The following is an 18,647-nucleotide window of genomic DNA, read 5'->3' on the forward strand; positions in this document are numbered from 1 at the left end:
CAAATTTCTTGTTCCTTAAATAATTGTTTTAAGGCCATGACTAAAACACTTCACTTGACTTTTTTAAAATAATTCAAGTTGCCTATACTAAAAATTGCATTTATATTAAAGTTGTCTTAAGATCACTCCAAAAATAATACATTTTTTCCCCAAACAGTTAAACAACAAGGTTTAGACTATGTTGTAAAAGTAAACTTTTAAAATAGGCCTACTGGATGTCCGCCCAAGTAGCACACATTATTGTCATTGTTGACCCAACATTGGGAAATGGTTCGGCATGGTTGGGATCTATAGAAAATTGGATCTATAATAAATGTAGTCAGATGATGTTGTGATACTAGATACAGTGGGGAACACCTGCTTAACATATAACAATTATACTAAAATGTAAATTTTTTTCAATTAATATTCTTTAACTAATTTGAGCTAATTTTTTAATAGGTGGTTTAACAATTTAAGGGGAAAGATTAATTAATCTTATAAGATCATCAATTATAATAACATTACTAATCTAATGGTAATTAAATAATCTATATTCAAATACCAGTACCCTCTCTTCTCTCTAACTCCCATAAAAACAATTCAACTAATTGATGCCCAAATAGATAAACAGAATCATATTAAAAAATAGTACAAGTATTGCGACATTGCAACTATTGGCTACTCTTTGACCACTTGAAAACTCTAATTATCAACAATCACAGCTAGCTCAGAGGTAAGATAAGAGGCTCACAAGACGAAGGTACCAGGTTCCAGACCCGGGTCTGGGCTAAAAAATTTTGTTCTAGTTTTTTTTTCAAAATTTGTTTTTATGAACTATTTAATTCTAACTAATCAATTTACTCAACTAATAATTATGCTTTTCATATTAAATCTTTATTATTTAAAATATTTATAAACATTTTTTTAATAATATATTTTTAAATTTTTTAAAATATGAAAATGAAATATTTTATTAAAATATTTTTAGGATACATTGGGGGTGGAATAGGATGCATTTTTAAAATATACTTTAAAAATTAAAAAAATATATTTTTAAAACATCCTGTGCTGTCTGGGGTGTGATTATTTGTTTATATTACACTGTACTCTATTTTGTTTATTTCAGCTAACTTAACCAATCGATAGTTTTATTAATACTTATGAAGTCAAATGGGAGTGAAGCCCGTGGGTAACAGCATAGACAAATAGAATAAATATAGACTGTCAGCTGTGTTGCGGTTATCATAAGTTCTGGCGTCCACCGCTAGGTTTGCCATGTAGTTACGGCGCACATCACTGCAGCGTCTGCTGCTCACATACGGCTACTGCGCTCCTCGCCTGAAGCGGTGTGCGCCGTAACTACACAGTACTCCTAGCGATGGGCGCCGGAACCTTCCTTTGACAGTCTATATTTATTGAGCGAAGCTCACTTTCCCTCACTTTGTAACTTCTTTGTAAGAGCATCAGAATGTAACGGCTTGACCAATTGATATGAAATTTGGCCAACAGCTAAAGAATACTGAGCACAATGTTTAGGTAAAACTTATTTGCAAATTTCCTTCTGGATTTTATTTTACGGGTCACACAATTTCGCTTGTTATTTTAATGTAAGTTGAAAGAAAAATTATATTGGGTTTATGACATATGGGTTTATCTCGTTTCATTTAAATAAGATAAACATATGTTAATTGTTTGTAACTGTTTTGTTTACATTTCAATGTTTACTTTCATCCTAGGTTAAAGTTGGAATGTAACAGTTTATCAATGGAAGTAACAGTTTTGCTATATTTGTTTTGAGCATGCCTCAAAGGCCACGTCGTAATATTGGTCGTCGCACCAATAATGCAAATATTGTAAGAGAGTCAGAGAGTGGCGTCGTGAACAAGAAGAACCAGATGAAGCAGGCAGGCCCGTTTTTGACCCTGTCAGCGCCCTAGGCACAACTAATAGTAGCGCCCCTTCGCATTATATATAACAGGGTATCCACCAACCGGGAAAGTCGGGAAATTCGTGAATTATGCGTGAGTTTTGTTTAAACCGGGAATTATGCGTGAACTTAGTATTTCTACCTGCAATTTTCAATTTACCGCGATTGCGCATGACAACTGTGACGTTTCCGTGACCGCGGGAGACATGCTGAGATATGTCTACACACGGCCGCGAGGGATGATCATAATATTGCCACGATCACGGAAGACAATGACAATGTCCACACACGGCCGCGGGAAACAGCAAGAATTTTGCCCCGATCGCGGAAGACGATAACTATGCTATTTTATAAAGCGATTTAATCCTATTTAATGTATATTTGAATGTAAAAATGGTGTTACCGTTGAAAGAATAAATAAATAAATAAATGATCTCCACATGACTGTGTCATATTATTGACATTTGGCCGCGATTTCGGGAGACGATTACGATGTCTTCACGACCGCGGGAGACGATTTCGATATCTGCGGGAGATACAATGACTTCTATACAGCCACGAGGGATGATCAGAATTATGCCGCGATCACGCAACACGATGATAATGTCCACACGACCGTGCGAAAGATCAGAATTTAGCCTCATTCGCGGAAGACGATGATCTACACATGGCCGCGGGAGATGATTACCATTTGGACACAATCGCGGGGGGCGATTAGTCCAAACGACCGCGCGGAAGATAATGATGCCTTGACGGCCGCGAGGGAATTTTATCGCGATTGCGCAAGACGATGGTGTCCCCACGATCGCGGGAAAAGATCAGAATTTTGCTTCATTTGCGGAAGACTATGATGATCTCCACAAAACCGCGAGTGATGATTACCATTTTGCCGCAATCGCGGGAGGCAACTACTATGTCCACACGACCGCGGGGCAGCGGGGGATGATATAACGATGTCCTCAAGGCCGCGAGTGGTGGTCAGAATTTAACCGCTATTGTGCACGACGATGATAATGTCCACAAGACCGCGGGAAAAGATCAGAATGTTGCCTCGTTCGCGGTAGACGATGATAATCTCCTGACGACCGCGGGATATGTTCATATATTTCCGCGATCATGGAAGACGATAATTATGTCTACACGACAGCAGAAAATAGTCAGAATTTTGCCGCAATCACGGGAGACAATTATTATGATGTCTACACGGCCGTGAGGGATTATCAGAGTTTTAACGTGATCGTATGCAAATACAACCACAAAATATTTTACTTCCCAATTTTTTGGCGCCCCCCAAAAAAGCCAATTGCCTCGCGCCCTAGGCACGTGCCTACCTTGCCTATTTGGTAAATCGGCCCTGGAAGCAGGGGCAGAAGAAGCTGATAATGATAGGCAGTTAGCTAATCAATCCCAACATGAATTAGATGCACTAAAATTTTACACTTTGCACTAACTGTCATCGCCAACAACACTAACAGCTTCAAACCAATCACCGATTTCTTCGCGTTGTCGTTCGAATGCAACTAAATTCACGGCGTTAAATAATATGGATGTGTCAAGTGTCCCGAACGAATTAACTGACCTGACGATTGTAGAACAAATGTTGATTGCACGAGTACATCCCGCTATGCGCATTTACAAAGTACAAGCAAATGGTCAGGATGGCCAGTTTGTCATTCTTTAGAACTTACATAATATCGGGCAAACAAACGGTGAATCTGTTGAAAGGGAACATATTGTAGGTTGTTAGCTGCTTTAGCCATTGACAATCTTTAAATAATGCTTCGCTCATTTATGCGTCTAAAGTGTAACGACAGACCACCCTAGTTTTATATTTGTCTATGGTAACAGCTAGTTACTCTGTACAGCTAATTGGGTAATAATCAAATCCAGCTGATAATAAAAGATTAGCAACAAAGCTATGCACCCATACAATTTTTTAACCTTCCACCAGAAGTGTACTCCTCACTTGCTAAAAAATTGCACAGCATTTCAATAGTGTAACTTTTGCTAAAGACCCTGATATATCTACCAATAAATTGCTATTAGGTGCAGAATTTTACATTTTTAAACCTTCTTTCCTTCAATACCAGTAAATATTTCTTAAATTAATAAATTCATTTATTTGAATTCCATTTAGTGCTATTCCTTACAAAATACTATTCATTTTTGTGAGCTTTAGAAAATTACTAAATACAGTGGGCCTATAAAGGAAAAAAATATCAGTTGTAACTATTGAGCAAAGATTACACTGAAGATTAATCGATATAGGGGAAAATAGAGCTAATGTTGGTGTTGTGTTTCGTGTTGGTGACGTTGAGTACACTGACGTCAATGTTTCACTGAACTCAATGTTTCACTCTTATTTAAGGGTATATTTTACAATTTGTATGCACTCTTCAGTTTAATTAGTAAGTTAATTGTATTACTATAATCTTTATAGTAAACAATGTACGCTTGAATCTGACTTATATCTATCTTCAGCAAATCCATCATACGAGAGTATTTTAGAGAGTATGCTCATGCTGAAGTTTTACTTTTACTTAAAGAAAGATTTAGTTTAGTACCAAGAAATGAATTACACCCCTTACATACACTACGTATTAAATGCTACCTGTGATTAATTCCTACAGTTGGAACTAAAACAAAAAAAAACTTATTTGATTTATTTTTAACATTAAATTGTTTTATTTATTTACAAAAAAAGAAATGAGTGAGATTAAAACTAATTAATCTATTGGATTGCCAGGTTAAAATTTCCATCATCATAAATTGAAATTCCACTGAAACTTAAATAATAAAAGCCAAAATTAGTTTTTAAATAAATGTGAATTTCCTTTATATTATTGTTTATATACAATCAAAATAAACTATACCGAGCCTGTCAGAAAAAAACTGCATGGCTCTGTCCCCTGGTTCTTAGAATAAATCACATAAAACAGGTGTTTATTTTCCCAAACATAGAAGTACAGCAATCTCCGCATTCAGCCGGGGGCATTTCAAAATCAGTGCATCCAATAAAGAGTTACATTTTTTTGAAGAACTGAATACAGAAAAAATAAGTATACTGTACTATTTGTATTGAGACAGAAAGGAAATCAGCTGCTGCTTACCATTGACATCCCGGTAAGAGTCGATGTAATGAGTTCCTCCCGTGTCTGGAGTAGACTCCCGACTGTATCCTGCAGGACCTCCTGGGAAAACCGGACGTCCAGGAACCCTAAACAGACAGGAGCAAGCTGCTTGTCTAATCAGAAAATTAGGAAAATAGTTCAAATAACCGGAAACAATGTAATATGATTACAGCTTTATAGCATAATATATAACTACAATATTGTACTTCACTCAAATTCTTTTCATTCTGTTGCCAGAAAACCCAACATCAAAACTAATTTAGCCAACAATGTAAAAATCATAATGTACAGAAGAAGGTATGAGAAATAAACTACTAATTTAACTTATAAATAAGTAGGATACAGAATTTTTAAGGAAACAATTTATTGTACGTTTAAAACACTTTTTTAAATGTCAATTTGTGTATCATAAATGACATAGCTAATTTTAATTTATTAGGCTTTGTATAAAACTACTCCATTTTGACTGCCAGCATCAGTCAAGAGATAGTTTTTATACATTTTCCAGAAAATAATTTTGTAATTGTAAAACATTTAGCCTAGTAAAAATGTTGAATGCTTCAAGGAACATAGAGTACCTATAACAATTTAAGTATATACAGTAAAGTCAGAATCAGAAATGCTAAAAGTACACACTAACTTGTCAGAAAAGTATATGACACTAATACAAAATAAGAAATACATCAAAATATGATAATGCACCTCATCATTATGTCTTCATTTATCATAAAATCAATGGATGTTGCTAAAAATCCTTAAACTTTTTCTTTTGATTCTTAAGTAATGCCAACAGTGTTACATAAGCTATAAAATACAAGAATACTTACACGTCATCACTTCAGCACAACAAAGTCAATATATAAAGAACTCCGGGGAAACATGTGTGGTTATCAAACATACAAAACTACACTTACATACGGTACTGATAAATATAAGGTGAAATTGTAAAAATGCAATTTAAAATGAAGACAGTAAGGTGCTTTCCTTACTCATATCAGTTAATTACTCATATCAATAAATTACGTAGTAATCAAAGAAACCAAAACAAATTGTTGGGGTTTATATACTTACTATGGATACTGTATTTCAATAATACAAATTTTCATGATTTTGGGTGGAAGAAAAGGCAAAGAATGTAATGGGAATTTTAGGAAAGGCAAATTAAAGAAATGTGAAGAATAACATAAGGTAATTATGATTGACCAGACATCGAAATTTTATGAGGATTGTTTAATGAACTTTCACTAAATGGGCAAATGGCACAGATGGGCTGACCTTTTATCACTTTATTTAAAATCAAATTTTTACATCATATATAAAAAATCCTTAAATTATGGTAATTCAATTATTGAACATAAAAGTGGCCATAATTATGGAGAACTATTACAAGTGGTCAAACTTCAGTTAGGAGATATTCACATCTTTGAGACCACAAAAAATTGAACAAGTATAATTATCCACAATGGTGTAGTGATGAGGATAAAAAAAGGAACCTGTTTCTCCTCTGTTATTTGTTGTCAGTGTTTACTGCAGCCTTATTCAGTTCCAACTCCCAAATTTTCAATCACTAAGATTATTTTAACTCTGAAAATTTTACTAATGCCATTGGTAGGTAGAGAGTTACATTTCTGTAAGGGAAGGAGTCAACTCACCTTGTAACACTAAGGTCCAGTGTTTGTTGCTGAGGACTTGTAGCTTGAGGACTGCTGTTAGGGTGTGGACTATTGGTGGCATTCGGGCTACCCCTGGGGTACTGTCCTGGGCTGGAGCCATAAGGAGCCTGAAAACATCAATCAATCAATGTAATAAGCTTCAATAATAAGAAAACCCTATTTAAAACTGTAGTTAGATGTCTTATTGCCTTCTATTATTACATGAAAAAATTCAGCCGATTTAATAATTCTCATATACTTTAATACAATAGTCTGTTTGAGGGCATTTATGCAGATACCTCAAAACAATGAATGATAGTGTGTTTGGCAAAAATGTGGTTTGGATTCCACCTATTCCACTAACTGTAGGTCCCTTAGTTGCCATTAGCTGTATGAGCTATTAATTAACAGCTGCGTCTAAGGAATAAGTTGGCCTTAGTCACTAATAAGACTACAAGATCGCGCCACTCATACTACACTCATCTCCATTCATACTTGGCTTAAAATACCTACTTTGTATGGTCGCCATTTCATTGAAAAGTATTAAAAAGTATTTGATGTGTGCATTAAAGGAACTGAACATTTCTACGTGGGCTTGTAGCAGGGCTGTCCCTAGGGTTGGCGGCGCCCGGAGCAAACATGGTCGTGGCGCCCCCTCCCCCCCAGTATTCTCATATTTTAATACTATGTTAATACAAATAGCCGCTGCTCGGCGCCCCCTTAGCCACGGCGCCCGTGGCAGCTTGCCCCGGTTCCCCCCCCCCCTTCGGGCGGCCCTGTTGTAGGTAGCCTACATGTTTTGACAGCAAGATATCTTACATACTGGTTTAGGGTAACTTGATGTACCTGAGGACTGGTTGATGTAACATTGGAAGTAGAAAGGTCCATCACAGAAGCTGCCCCAGGAGACCTCGGTTCTCCAGGCTTCATCCCAGCTACACACTTAACTGATAGGTTAATAGCAGCTGGAGAAAATCCTGCTGGAACTGGCCCGGTCGCTGGATCATAATGGTACATGGGCCTGCAACACAAATACTTGAGTCACATTAGAAACTGGAAATCATTGCAGGTTGCTAGTAACTAAATAGTCGCTACAGATAATTCTTAATACTCTCTTGAAGCATTCAACATTTTGTGTGTTTTGCTGGTTATATATGGTTTGTTAAGAGTTAGTGCAAAATTAGATGAGGTGGTACCTGGGATACAGAGGGCCTTCAGACGACTCGCTCTCGGAAGGATGTTCAGGCTTCATTATCCCAGACATCTGGTGGTGCTGTTGGTCATAGGCTCTCATCTCATGCTCCTGGTATTCGGGGTAGCGGGGGGTGGGAGGGCAGGGCTGGGGAGTGGCATCGTAACGTTCGTAGTTGGTGGTACTACCAGGGTCGTACGGTCTGTGTCCTGCTACTTCGTAAGTGTGAGCAGTAACCTCTGTTGAGTAGGAGGGAACCGGACGGTTTATTGTAGTGGTGTTAGTTATTGGATAAGTGCGAGTAGGATTGTCTCTGTAAACGTCTTCAGAAGAACTTATTGAGGGGGATTCATAAGGAGAACGGTGCTGAACTGAAGATCGAGATTCTTCAAGGTTTTTGGCAACGTAAGCTGGTGGGGCAGGTATATGATGAGAGACAGGTGTAGGAGCTACTGGCATATGAGGAGGTATCTGATGATAATGGCTCATTACGTCCATACTTGATACAGAGGAAGAATTGGAATCATGGTTCATGTAGTCGTAAGAGTTACCCCACCCTTGAGGAGGTGGTGGTGGGCTGCTAGACCTACAGGTGTTGCCTGATGGAATCTCTGGCTTTACTATCATTTCTGTTTTGGTGGGCACAGCACAATTGTTATTGTTATTGGTATTGGAAGATTCTGATTTTGGTACAACCGTAAAAGAGCTGTTGTCAGGTTCCTCTTTCTTTACGATCTTGGTGGGTTTGATAGTTGGTTTAGCAGTTGAGAAGTAAGGAGAAGGAGCATGTGATGGATAGGAGGGAACAGGGTAGTGAGGCTTCATCTCCCCAGGTGCTGCAGGGCTCGTGAACAACGAGGGCTGTGGCTTGAAATCCGCTGCACATGTGGTTGCGACTGAAAATAGGTAAAAATTCAGAAGATAAACCTTTATTTATGGATGAAAATTAAATCCGTGTGATCAGAAATATCACTTGTTTGAACCCATCTTAAATTTATACATTTGACAACAATGTTTTTCCTATTCATTATTACCGTACCTATTCATTCAAATCTTTGAAATTTTGTTCCAAATATTTAGAAAATGATTTAGGGATATTCCTAATAGTTATTAGAGCTTGTATACAATTTTTTTTAACGGGGTTGGCAAATCACAAAACCATCTGCACCAAATTCTCACCTCTGATCGGTTGTGTGCTCTGCTTAGCCCTGCTTTGGCGCAGAGCTTGCTTGGTTGCGGCAGCTATTGGACAACCGGAGAGGCTGCGGTGGGTGTTACGGTTGGTGCTAACGTGCCCTCTGCCGTTACAACCAGGAGTTGGGCATTTGAGTATGGTCTCATGCATCGCCAGGACTAGACAACAGCGGGGAGAGCGTAACCATTAGTTAACAATCACCTTCGTATGTCACAGGAATATCCTAGACAATGCATTGGTCGGAGGGAAGCGGGTAGAGAGTAGCAAGTACGGTTGTGATCTTCGGTCATCGACTTCTCCTTCTAACTACAAACAAAGAGATAACTATCTAACTTACGATTTTGGTGATTCCTGATGATTAATATGAAGTACAAGAAGGAAATGACCGGAGACCAGACCGGGGGACAAAATTTCAATTTGCAAATGTCAGAATATTCCTTGAGACATATCTAGAGGTTTTGTTGAACTGAGGAGGAAATAGGATACTATAAAGTGATGGTAAGCTCTCTAACCCGCTGTGAAGGAAAAGGGACAGGAATAAAGCACTACTGGAAGGACAATACAATAATACTCACTCTCTGGTGTGACTTTGTCCTTCCTGGGACATCCTGAGAGGCTGCATGGAACAAACATTGTCTGATTGGTACTTATAGATCATCACTGCTGTATCTCTAAGTGATTGGATAAAAACTGAGATGGTTGATTAGAACATATAGTTGAATGTGGTATTGTAAAACTGTGGAATCTATATATTAATTTGAAACTGTTTTTCTTTGTGACAGCTATTTTGAGAGAACGGCTGGGCGTAGAAACTCGGTAGAGGTGTCTAAAGAAAGGTCTTGGTCTGTAGATGAGCCATCAAAAGAGAAACATGGTGAATTCCCTCGGGGCTCTGCCCCAGTGGCCTTTAAATTCCCATCCCATGTTATTCTTATGGAGGAAAACGGGGTTTTTGTCACAGCTAATTTGAGAGAACGGCTGGGCGTAAAAACTTGGTAGGGGTGTCTAAAGAAAGGTATTGGTCTGTAGGTGAGCCCTCAAAAGAGAAACAAGGTAAATTTCCTTGGGGCTCTGCCCCAGAGGCCTTTAAAGTTCACTCTGCAATTTTGTTTACATTAAGACCATATGGATAATTTTACACTACTTTTAATGAACCAGCTGTTAATATTAAGATTGTATTCAAAGGTCTACTGAACTGTCAAAATCAAATGTTTACATTATTGAGCGGAGCGAGCGAAGCGAGCGAAGCTCTTTGGGATCAACTTCAATGCAAACAATATAACACCATCACTCAATAACGGCTGAACACATTTCACCCAAACTTAACAAGACTACTTAGACTAATAATAAGATGGTTTGTAAACAAACAAATTTCAATTAGATAATGCTAATGCAATTTAAAACGAACTTAAAATTTCAAATTTTTAACATTAGGCTTATGGGACTAAAGTAGTTATGACAGTTTTTTTGTTTACAAGTAAAATGTAAACAAGAGAATCATAAGGTATTTCTGAACTTTCTATACTTTTCTTTTAAACGTTTTTAAACCATTCCTATGATTTTAATAAACGAGAAAATGCCGTTAAAACATTTTTTAAGGCGCGGAATTCACTGAAAATCGAGAAAATATACGGAACTACTTTCTCAATGCGCGGAGCATAAACAAGGAGCGGAGGGATACGGACCGGTGACTACTTTCTTGGGAGCCTATTTGTGTTGACAGCTGATTAGAAACAGCCAATGTTAGAAATCAGGATTTAATAAGCGATATATCGAACCGCATCGAAATCGGTATTTAATCCGATAATACCTCATAGGTTATATGTTTTATCTATGGTTATATTATGTTGAATTACATCGACGGTACAGTAAGTTATTGCACTGATTGATAAAACGCAGATTGAACACTGATCTAATTTAGGCATGTGGGGAGGTAGGTCGGGGTTTATGAGTATTCGTGACTACATTAAGTGTTTTGAAGTAAGGTTAGAATAGGAAGGTAAAGTGTAGGTTATAGGTAGGTGATCAGTTGTTTATTTGTGTTGCACCATATAATTTTTATCTTTTGAAATGGAATAGTTGGTTAAGCTCTTTGGGATCAACTTCAATGCAAACAATATAAAACCATCACTCAAATAACGGCTGAACACATTTCAGCCAAACTTAACAAGACTACTTAGACTAATAATGAGATGGTTTGTAAACAAACAAATTTTAATTAAATAATGCTAATGCAATTTAAAACGAACTTAAAATTTAAAATTTTTAACATTAGGCTTATGGGACTAAAGTAGTTATGACAGTTTTTTTGTTTACAAGAAAAATGTAAACAAGAGAATCATAAGGTATTTCTGAACTTTCTGAACTTTCTATACTTTTCTTTTAAACGTTTTTAAACCATTCCTATGATTTTAATAAACAAGAAAATCTCGTTCTTTATAATTTAATCTACTTTTGCAAGAGGTAGCCTATCTGAATCACAACAAGATGTAGTCAAGAGGTAAATTATTATAATTTTAATCAATAAAACAAGCATTAGTATATTGTTTTTTTTATTTAGTTAGTTACACAAATATTAAAACAAGTTTTCTCCGCTCAACTGGCTTTCACCGCTCTGAAAGCAATCCTAGTTATTTATGATTTGAAATAGATTCTCCACTACATGGCAAGTTTTTTTATAGTTTCAACAAATTATGAATTTACTATACATTTTAAATGTTTTGTTCAAAAATCTATGCTTTATTGCTCTTAGAAAATTTTAAATTATGAAATAAGTGTGACATATCAATTTCGAAGGAATAGATAATTATTCCTTATCGGGTTAGCTTATATATATTGTATGGTTGGCACTTGCCTTTTTTGCCAACTTTCAATCACCATTTAATTCAAGAAAGTACACCAGAAATTCATTTATCGGTATAAAAGTTTTCGATAATTGGGATGAAAATTGTGTCATAGATGAGTACGTTGAGGATGAGAGCTGTGTTCAAGTTTTGAAATAGACTAACTATGGAGTATGTTTCATCTATGGTTTTGGTGAAGTAGTTGAACTAATGCCAATTCAGGTATTAAAATAAATTTGTACAGGGTTTTTACTTTTTTGATGTACACATGTAGCTAGGTCGAACAACGCATCTAAACCTCACTACATACAAAACATTCGGAAACACAACAGTGTCATCACATCTCATCGCATTTGCATAATTTGTTACCAAGGCTGGACTAGGTTATGCATTTGGTTCCGCAAATGTTCAAGATTTGTGATCAAATTTCCTACAATTATGGTTCATTCCATCCACGAAATACATGCATAGCTTTATGTGATCAATATGGCCAAGGCAAAACTACCCCAAGTTAACGAATTATCAAGTAAGAACAGGATGATTAAATACATGGGTCGATGTGGCAAGAGAAGGAATTAAAATTGCTTGGATCGAAGTAAGAATGTTACTGCTTTCTAGAGAATCAGATATTTTTATTAAATAAAAAAAAACTAATTTAATATGCTGATAAAATTCTGTATTTTTATGACCAAGATGAAGATTTACTTATAAATCCGGAAACAATTTGAATGATTTTCCTAAAGCAGATTGAATTAGTTGTTAGTAATATTGACTCTTTCCGTAACATGATAGACTAATTATATGAACTCCTTCTCCCATATAGTGAAAGTGGCTTTGACATGAAACAAACTCATGAACAAACAATTATAAGACTCATAAAAAACCTTTTGGGCAACCTAAAGCCGATAAAAAGGTAGGAAATATTGTGTTAAACGAATTCATCAATCACGTTTTTTAGGGAACCCAATCGTCATGCTTATTATTGCTTATCTTCCCTTCATTTAACTAAGATTTTAATGACTTCACTGTATCTATCGCAATTAGCTAAATTTGCATAAAACCTCAAGTTTAACCGTCGATTTCGACGGGGTTCCACTAGTTTTATCTCTGAATTGAAACTTTTTAGAATTGAATATAAAAAAGTTAACAATAGGTATGTATACAACAGCTGTTCCAGACAGTAAGTAAGGAAAAAATGTACATGAATTATTGACATTATACAGCAATCTCTATCTAAGGAAAATTCACGAGCTTTAAAATTAGAAACACTCACGATTATACACTTTTTAAGATGTTATATTAAATTTCCACAAAGATTTGTTCAGAAATGTGTTTTTTCCTAGGTAATAATTGGCTATAAACCCTGGATAGGGATAGTCTACAAAGATAATGGACAAAGGCATAGTCTATAGACCTATAATCAGTACTTGTTTAGACTACAAACCTATCCTGTATCACCTATAAATAGTAGCCTAAATGCTAAAAGTAGTTTCACAAATATGCCTCAAGGGTTTACTTTTATTAAATCTATTTACTTGCAATGATATAGGTAAGGTAAATCTTGAAAACTGGGATGATGAATTTATTTTATTTTACAGTATTGTTAAATATTGGAAAAAAGTGAGTGAGTGTTATTAGAAGTGTATTGTATATTCTTTCAAGTTTCATGTTAAATTTTAAGTAGAGAAATCGTTTAGCAAATGTTTAAGAGAAAATATGAAGTCATAAATAATAGACAACAGAGCATCCCTTCTACTAAAAATATGTTAAACATATTACCGTAGGTCATCAATTTTTATTGGCTGGAATAATAGGTATGGTATGATTTTTAGTAATGTTTTTGATAATAATATGCTCTTATCGTTAAACTCATGGCTGATTCAGTGCTGATTCTGTATTTTCCATTGTAATCTTCGATATTTAAAAAATTTGGTATTTTTCTCGAGTTTGTTTGGCTCTTCTACCTGACCCATTTTCATGATTGAGGTCTCAAATTGAAGGTATGCACACACAGATTACACATCAAGCATTGGCATATATTTATCTACAGTCCGACTCTGATTATACATAAATGAAATATCCTCCCCATGTATTTCTTACGGGAGTAAAATTTGGATTATCTTTTCCGAGTTCGTTTGGCTCTTCTACCCGATTAAATTTCATGATTGAGGTCTCAAATTGAAGGTATGCACGCACATATCTCAAATCAAGCATTGACATAAATTTATCCACTGTATTACTCAACCAAAAAACAAACATTTGATTTATTTTCTAATTCTTACTTCAATTTAAGATGTATTTCACCAGTTTTAATTATATAATCCTGTATATTTTGGTCTAGTAAGAATCTTCAGTATAATACCGGCTTTCATTTAAGCTATTAGTTATACAAATCGGACAAGTTTCAAACAAATGCAAGGTGAACAACCGAAATAAAAATTAGTTTTTATAAAGTTTTCTATGATTAAAAATCAATAGCTCCAGTTTTGTTTATGTTTTTATATGTTTTAGACTCAAAATAATCAGTAAATTATAGGCTTTAATTTGAGCTATTGATCGTTTAAATCAGTTAAGTTCAAGATACTCTATTACTCAATCAAAAATCATAAATTTTATTAAGCAGCATGGGTCCTCCCTTTAGTTGTTATAACTTAAATTTTGATTCTATTTTGATTAAATTTGGTATAGGTACTAATCCATGGTATATCCAGGCCTTTTTCTTCAATTTTTTGAAATTGTGATTTGTTATGTTCCCATTAACATCTAAAAAATAATGGAAAAATCAAATCTTCAATAAAAAAGCCTCAGTGATTTTGATTAAAATTTAGTACCTATGTTATAATCCTTATCTTTATAAATGTGAAAGTTTGTGTGTTTTTTGTTTGTTTGTTTTGTTTATTTGTTTGTTTGAAGTTCAATCACGCATTAAATACTGGTCGGAATGGGCTGAAATTTGGTATGATGATAGCTCACGTTCCCCATTAGACATATTCTTATCTAAAAAATCCTTTCGGGCTCTGCCCCAGTGGTTCTCAAGTTTCCAATGTTAACCTTATGAGTATTCATATTCAAAAGGATTAAGGAATTTAGTCAGCTGTTTCAAAAACACAAGTTGGGTTGGTTTTTTGCTATTTAATCTATAAGGCAAAGCCCTCACTCACTGACTGATGACTGACTCACCCACCCATCACTAATTCTCTTACTTCCCATTTACCTAGGAGGCTGAAATTTGGTACACTGATTCTTTAGGCATTAAATAGGAAAACTAAGCTGTTTTTATTCTGATTGGACTCTCGGGCTCCGCCCCTAGTGGCTCTGGAGTTTCCCATGTTAACCTTATGAGTACTCATATTTGAATGGAATTAATGAATATTAACAGCTGTTTCAATTAAACAAGTTGGTTCTGTTCTATGATGTTCAATAGCATTAAAGTTACAAGGATTACCAACAGGGTGCAGCACTATTATTTCTTTTACATTTATGACAACAGCTAATTTCCAACCAAAAGGTGAGTGAGTGTAGCGAACGAACTTCAACCTGGAGGCGAGTTAGCGTAGCGAACGAGCTAACCTGAAGGCAAGTGAGCACAGCAAAAGAGCTCCAACGTAAAAGTGAGTGAGCGTAGCGAACGAACTTCAACCAGGACGTGATTGAGCCATGCGAACGAGCTCATCTTGAAAATTAAGAAGTTAAACGGGGCAAAGCCCGCGGGTACAGCTAGTAGCATTATAAAGTTATAAGGTTTACCAACAGGATGCAACACTATTAACTTTTTTGAATTAATGACAGCAGCTAAGTTGAACCAAGCAGCAACAAAAAGCTGTTATAGACAATGCGAACTTTACTTTTTTCTGTTGTTTAGGTGCAGTGGTAGAACATTATAGTTGTGGTAGATTTGCTATACTATAGTATACTGTAAATTAAAAGAATAAAATTTTCTTAAGCCATGTCCCCTTCCATTGTAAACGCATAGCACAAGTATAACTGCAATAAAATAATTTTATGCTTATACACCAACCCTGTACGAAGGACGAGTACTCTGCTAGTAAACTAAAAACAAAACAATACATCCCCCATGCTGGAAAAAGTATGTTTCAGAAATTATTGTAGCTTATGAGATTTTCCCACAACCCACAAAATAACAGAAAATCACATTCAAACGAAGCTTTTAAACAATTTTGATAAAAACTATGTAATTAAATCTAAGGCTTACCTTACGATCCAATTTATTATATAGTGGAGACCTAGGTTTCTACGTCAAAAACGTTATCGTCAGTCCTTTGTATCATAGGTTAGCTAAACTTCTTGTTTGAGATATTGTCGATTTGGTATAATTTGCACACACATTGATCACATATAAATATTTACAAAGACATAAATGGAAACAACATAGATACATGGCCATGATCTTCGTCTTTATCAAACCTAACCTCCGAAGTTGGGATGTGATGACTTTCGCTTCTATAGGTCTCGCCACCCTAAGTTGAGGCAGCCCAGACGGACGGACAGGGTCATTATCGGCCGGTCCCGCCCGACCCTTTATAATCCGATTAGTGACACTTCCGTGAACGCTCTAGTTCCATAATTGTCATTAACAAAGTTAAAAACCGATGTATAAATTTAGTCTTTTACATTAATAACGTCGATTTAACAAACATTTCCGTGTTCGTCCCATCAAAATCGGACAATGTTTACGGTTTGTGAGCTATAAACAAAAAACAAAGTAGTGTAGATCCCAAAATCCAAAAACCGTAAACATTGTCCGATTTTGATGGGACAAAAACGGAAATGTTTGTTAAATCGACGTTATTAATGTAAAAGACTAAATTTATACATCGGTTTTTAACTTTGTTAATGACAATTATGGAACTAGAGCGTTCACGGAAGTGTCACTAATCGGATTATAAAGGGTCGGGCGGGACCGGCCGATAATGACCCTGCCCGTCCGTCTGGGCTGCCTCAACTTAGGGTGGCGAGACCTATAGCAGCATCGACTAGAAACCTCGGTCTCCTCTATATAATAAATTGGATCGTAAGGTAAGCCTTAGATTTAATTATGTTCAATACGATCCACAGGCTATATCTCCAAATAAAAACTATGTATGTTATGGTCCTTAATATAACAAACAAGATGATACAATCCCCATTGCTGTATAAATTACAGTTCAAAAGTTATATCATAGATAAAACATACTCATATGTTTCTCCTTCTCCCACCACTTACTCATTATGAAGGCAAATGTCAAGCCTCAGTATAACCTTTTAATGCCTGTTACATTTAAATATATGAGCAATTTCTTTAAAAGACTGTAACTTGTTTGTGTTATTCAACTTAACTAGGTATATGTTTTTCACTACTGTACTGAGACTCACATTTATTGTGTGGAAACTACCTTGAACTTTACTTTGACAGCACACAATTGGCTCTAGTCTGCAGTAAGTACATGTCATATTCCCATACTTTATGGATTATTAATAACAAATTGGTCATGCCAAAGCTGTTAAGTTCCTACTGCCAATTTTACAAGGGATAAAGGGCTACAGCACAGTATAGACTAACGATTACAAAAGCTACACAGTAATGTTCTTATTTCTTATATTGTACAAATGTATACTACATCATATGCATCAAAACTAATCTAATCTATTCCAATCTAAAAATATTTAAATACCTCCTGTGGTGAGGGTAAAGTCCAGTCACATGGCCTTCTCCTAGACATCCAGGTGTGGGACATTTGGTTCCATCTGAAAACAAATTAAACATTAGAAATATTTATCAAGGATAAAAAATAACTTACTTTTTGCCCAAACTCTTTACTGACTTTATAATTTATCATTCCTGGACCAAAGAAAAACTAAAATATCATGTAAAAAATTTCCAAATATCAAAAGTTTCCCATACAGCTGCCAATTTGTCATTTCACAAATGCTATTTTAATTTTGTCAGCGGATTTTTGTGGTAAATTGATACATAGATTATAATGCAAAAACATATTTTGAGATAAAAATATTATATTTTTATAATCAAATCAAATCAAATTATCCTTTATTCATTTAAGTACAATTGTACAGGAATAGATTCAGATCTTACAAAATAAAATGTTTTACATTGAACTAAAAATAAGACAGAATATTTATTTTATTTGTTCTCCCAAAACTCTTCAAGAGAATAAGGGGCAATTTTAATCAAATACTGTTTCAGACAATTTTTAAACTTTTTTGTATCATTTTCAGTTAGAAGTGCTTTTGGAAGATGAGACGTAAATTTATTTCCTGTGAATTTCGTTTTCTTTTTATAAAATTCTATATTGTGTCTATCAATTTGAAATTGAGAACGAGTGTTATAATTATGACTAATTTTGTTTGATGCCTGAGTTTTTGTAATATCTTTCGCATAAATAATAGTTTCCAAGATATATAGTCCATGAACAGTTAGTATTCCAAGAACTATGTTTTACCGAAACTTTCCTTTTCAAATTAAACATGGCCCTAATTGCCCTTTTCTGGTACGATAAAATCCGTTTTAAGTTTTTTGATGTAGTTGCTCCATATATACTGATTCCGTAAGCTAAATTAGAATGGACTAAGGCATAATATATTGATATTAATGTTTTTAAGCTGCAAACTTTATACAGTTGTCTTAAAGCAGCTACTCCTGAAGACATTTTTGTGATAACATGATCAACATGTTTGTCCCAGGTTAGATTTTTATCAATTATTAAACC

The 18,647-nt window shown here is 35.3% G+C and overlaps 1 protein-coding gene across 1 annotated transcript in view; it reads right to left on the reverse strand.

Moving 5' to 3' along the window:
• The window catches only part of LOC128986622 (uncharacterized), a 164,229-nt gene that overhangs the window by 31,579 nt on the left and 114,003 nt on the right, over window positions 1-18,647 (reverse strand). The window contains exons 9-15 of the mRNA XM_054407076.1: window positions 17,595-17,667; window positions 9,655-9,695; window positions 9,064-9,237; window positions 7,889-8,780; window positions 7,539-7,713; window positions 6,693-6,820; window positions 5,020-5,126 (exon numbers count right to left, since the gene is read on the reverse strand). Of these exons, the coding sequence (XP_054263051.1) occupies window positions 5,020-5,126; window positions 6,693-6,820; window positions 7,539-7,713; window positions 7,889-8,780; window positions 9,064-9,237; window positions 9,655-9,695; window positions 17,595-17,667 (1,590 nt within the window). The remainder of the gene's footprint in view (window positions 1-5,019; window positions 5,127-6,692; window positions 6,821-7,538; window positions 7,714-7,888; window positions 8,781-9,063; window positions 9,238-9,654; window positions 9,696-17,594; window positions 17,668-18,647) is intronic.

Source organism: Macrosteles quadrilineatus, unplaced genomic scaffold (genome assembly GCF_028750875.1).
Source record: "Macrosteles quadrilineatus isolate MER2022 unplaced genomic scaffold, UCM_ALF_1.0 Scaffold_2__2_contigs__length_208266976, whole genome shotgun sequence".
Lineage (NCBI taxonomy): Eukaryota > Metazoa > Arthropoda > Insecta > Hemiptera > Cicadellidae > Macrosteles > Macrosteles quadrilineatus.